Raw genomic sequence first — 3,352 nt, forward strand, 5'->3', positions numbered from 1 at the left:
ATATGCTATTGGATTAACCAACAAATTATGTTAGCAAGATGGGGACAACTAAAACACTTTCGATCCAAGGTTTGCTCAGTCAGGGTTAATTTGCAATCAGACAACATAAAAAAAAAAGATGAAAGAAAACGTAAAAAGGAAACATATTCATTTTTAAAATCTCAGATCATTAGCTCTGTCTTAAATTTGCTTTTATTGTGTGTCACAGATGTGAAGAGATATTGGGTTGAAAATAGAGTCTCCATTTTTTTCTGTACCTAAAAATATATAATAACAAGGTGTTTACAGCTGTCTCTTACATATATTGTTGACGTGTGGAGGCGCAATGGCCCAGTGGTTAGGGCAGCAGACTCGCTGTCATAGGATCATGGTTTCGATTCCCAGACCTTGCGTTGTGAGTGTTTATTGAGCAAAAAACCTAAAGCTCCACGAGGCTCCGGCAGGGGATGGTGGTGAACCCTGCTGTACTCTTTCACCACAACTTTCTCTCACTCTTACTTCCTGGTGTTGGGCTTCTTCCGGCTTCTATTTTACCAAGCCTTTTGATTAACCTGGGCCTATAGTAGAAGACACACGCTTAACATACTGCACAGTGGGACTGAACCCAAAATCATATGGTTTGAAAGTGAACTTCTTCACTACACAACCAAAGCTGCATCTTAACCTATGCAATTATAGATTGTATAAGTTTCCAGAAGAGAATCTGCCTGTCCATCTAAATAGTGCATCATATAATTTTGCTTTCTTTTTAACATGTTTATTTTCTGATGTCTTGTTGCAGTGTGCCTTTGCGTATGCCTTCCTGAAGCTGGTGAATTACTCTTTCTTCTTTTGGTTACCCCTCTACCTCGACCGCAACTTCCACTGGTCGGAGGATATGTCAGACAAAATATCCATCTGGTATGACGTTGGTGGCATTTTTGGTAAGTTACTAGATTTTGATGTGTGTGTGTATATATATATATATATATATATATATATATATATATATATATATATATATATATATATATATATATATATATATCTAGATAGATAGATACAAGAATAAGGGCAGGGAATCGTCAATTAGTAATAGAATTAATAATTAACAATTTTGCCAAGTAGTTCAGTATGAAAAAACCTTTATCGGTAAAACCATTTATCATCATAAATATACAGGGATTAACATTGAGTTGCTTCTCCAACATACTGAAAATTTTCAGTATGTTGGAGAAGCAACTCAATGCTAATCCCTGTATAGATAGATAGATAGATAGTTAGATAGATAGATATACATATAAAGCCTTGAGAGATGATTTGTAAGCCAAACTAAAAGGAAAGAAGCTTGTTGTGTGTGTATGTGCATGTGTTTGTATGTGTGTATATATATATATATATATATATATGTGCCATCAAGGGAAACAGACCTTAAATGTGTGTGTGTTTGTATGTGTCAGATCATAAAAAAACATCACCGTCACATCATACAAGCAGTGATGTCATTTGTTTTTCAATCTTCCTTGACAAGACAAGCATCTCTGACTTTTGAAACCTGACTCAACACATTTCATTTGACCTTTGTAAGCATGGGAAGTAGACCAGAAAAAAACATTCTTCACAGAATATTTTTTTCCAGTGCTCTTCCAATTCTCTTGGCCCAAAATTGTAAACCAGGAATTTGTTTATCATATCGACCCTAGTGTTTGACTGGTTCTTTATTCTATCAACCCAGGAAGGATGAAAGACAAAGTTGACTTCGGTGGGATTTGAACTCAGAATATAAAGATCCAGAACAAATACAACAAATTATGTTTTTTACATGTTTCATTTCTTTTATTATTGTTTTGTTCTATCTCTTTCAGGTGGAACTGTTGCAGGATATATATCTGTGAGTGTCACTACTGTTGTTGTTGTTTGGTCTCAGGTCATCTCTGATTAAATAAACCTTGATTTAAAGCATTCCAGCCATGACCATCCCTGTAAAGATCTAGTTTGTCCAATACTATATTAAACCAGTGTAACTTCTCTTTTTCTCAAGACAATATGAGGGTGTATTTTGAGGGATATTTGACTGCTACTTCTAGTAAATCAAGCAGCCATGTAGAGCAATATTTCTCAACCATTTTTTTTTTACTTATGGATCCCTTTTTTACTCTTTTATTTGTTTCAGTCATTTGACTGTGGCCATGCTGGAGCACCACCTTTAGTCGAGCAAATCGACCCCAGGACTTATTCTTTCTAAGCCTAGTACTTATTCTATCGGTCTCTATTGCCGAACCGCTAAGTTACGGGGACGTAAACACACCAGCATCGGTTGTCAAGCGATGGTGGGGGGACAAACACACAAACACATACACATACATATATACGACGTGCTTCTTTCAGTTTCCGTCTACCAAATCCACTCACAAGACTTTGGTCGGCCCGAGGCTATAGTAGAAGACACTTGCCCAAGGTGCCACGCAGTGGGACTGGACCCGGAACCATGTGGTTGGTCAGCAAGCTACTTACCACACAGCCACTCCTACGCCTATTTTTTTAATTTCTATTTTTTTTTATCATCCATCTATCTTTCTTTTAATTGTAAACTTTTGTTATTCATCTATTTATTTTTGTTTTTGTATTTTCCTAATGTTTAGGATCGTATTGGGAAACGAGGTATTGTAGTTGTACCAATGTTGATTTTCGCTATACCATCTCTTGTTCTCTATTCCTGTAAGTAATTATTTAATTTATTCACTATTCTTTTATTTTTTTTTTTACTTGTTTAGTGGGTTTAGTGGAACAAATTAATCACAGTACTTTTTTTTTTTAAAATCTGGTACTTATTTTGTCAGTCTTTCACTGAACTGCTAAGCTTCAGGGCCATACACAAACCAACACTGGTTGTCAAGAGGTGGTGAGGAACAAACACAAACTTAGGCGCACACACACACACACACGTACACACACACAAAATGGGTTAACAGACACTTTTACCAAATTCTCTCACACTGGGGCTATAGTAGAAGTCAGTTGCTCGAAGGTGTTGTGAAGTGGGATGGAACTCTAAAGCATGTGATTGCAAAATAAGGTTCTTAACCCCACGACCATGCCTTATTATATTAATTTTCTTTATGGCTTTGCTTTAGGCAGATGGATGGGTCTCATAGCCATTTGGAAGGTCTCCAAGTTTGGTAGAGCAAAAGAAAGCAGAAGCAAGGAGTCTGAAGCAGTGCAAAGTGGATTTTGCTCAGGACATCTAAGGGCCTGGTTTTAGCATTGAGTGGGGGTGTTATATTAAATATACCTCAAGAACTAATACAGTCCACCTGATTAGCTTATATACACAGTCATGATGGTGGTGGTGGCGGTGGCGGTGGTGTGTGTG

General features: G+C 36.9%; 1 protein-coding gene across 1 annotated transcript in view; it reads left to right on the plus strand.

Annotated features, from left to right (window-relative positions):
- Positions 1 to 3,352, plus strand: part of LOC106883447 (sugar phosphate exchanger 3) — a 32,728-nt gene that overhangs the window by 25,188 nt on the left and 4,188 nt on the right. The window contains exons 8-10 of the mRNA XM_052976262.1: positions 782 to 923; positions 1,845 to 1,870; positions 2,622 to 2,697. Coding sequence (XP_052832222.1) covers positions 782 to 923; positions 1,845 to 1,870; positions 2,622 to 2,697 — 244 coding nt within the window. The remainder of the gene's footprint in view (positions 1 to 781; positions 924 to 1,844; positions 1,871 to 2,621; positions 2,698 to 3,352) is intronic.

This window comes from Octopus bimaculoides, chromosome 24, assembly GCF_001194135.2.
Source record: "Octopus bimaculoides isolate UCB-OBI-ISO-001 chromosome 24, ASM119413v2, whole genome shotgun sequence".
Taxonomy (NCBI): domain Eukaryota; kingdom Metazoa; phylum Mollusca; class Cephalopoda; order Octopoda; family Octopodidae; genus Octopus; species Octopus bimaculoides.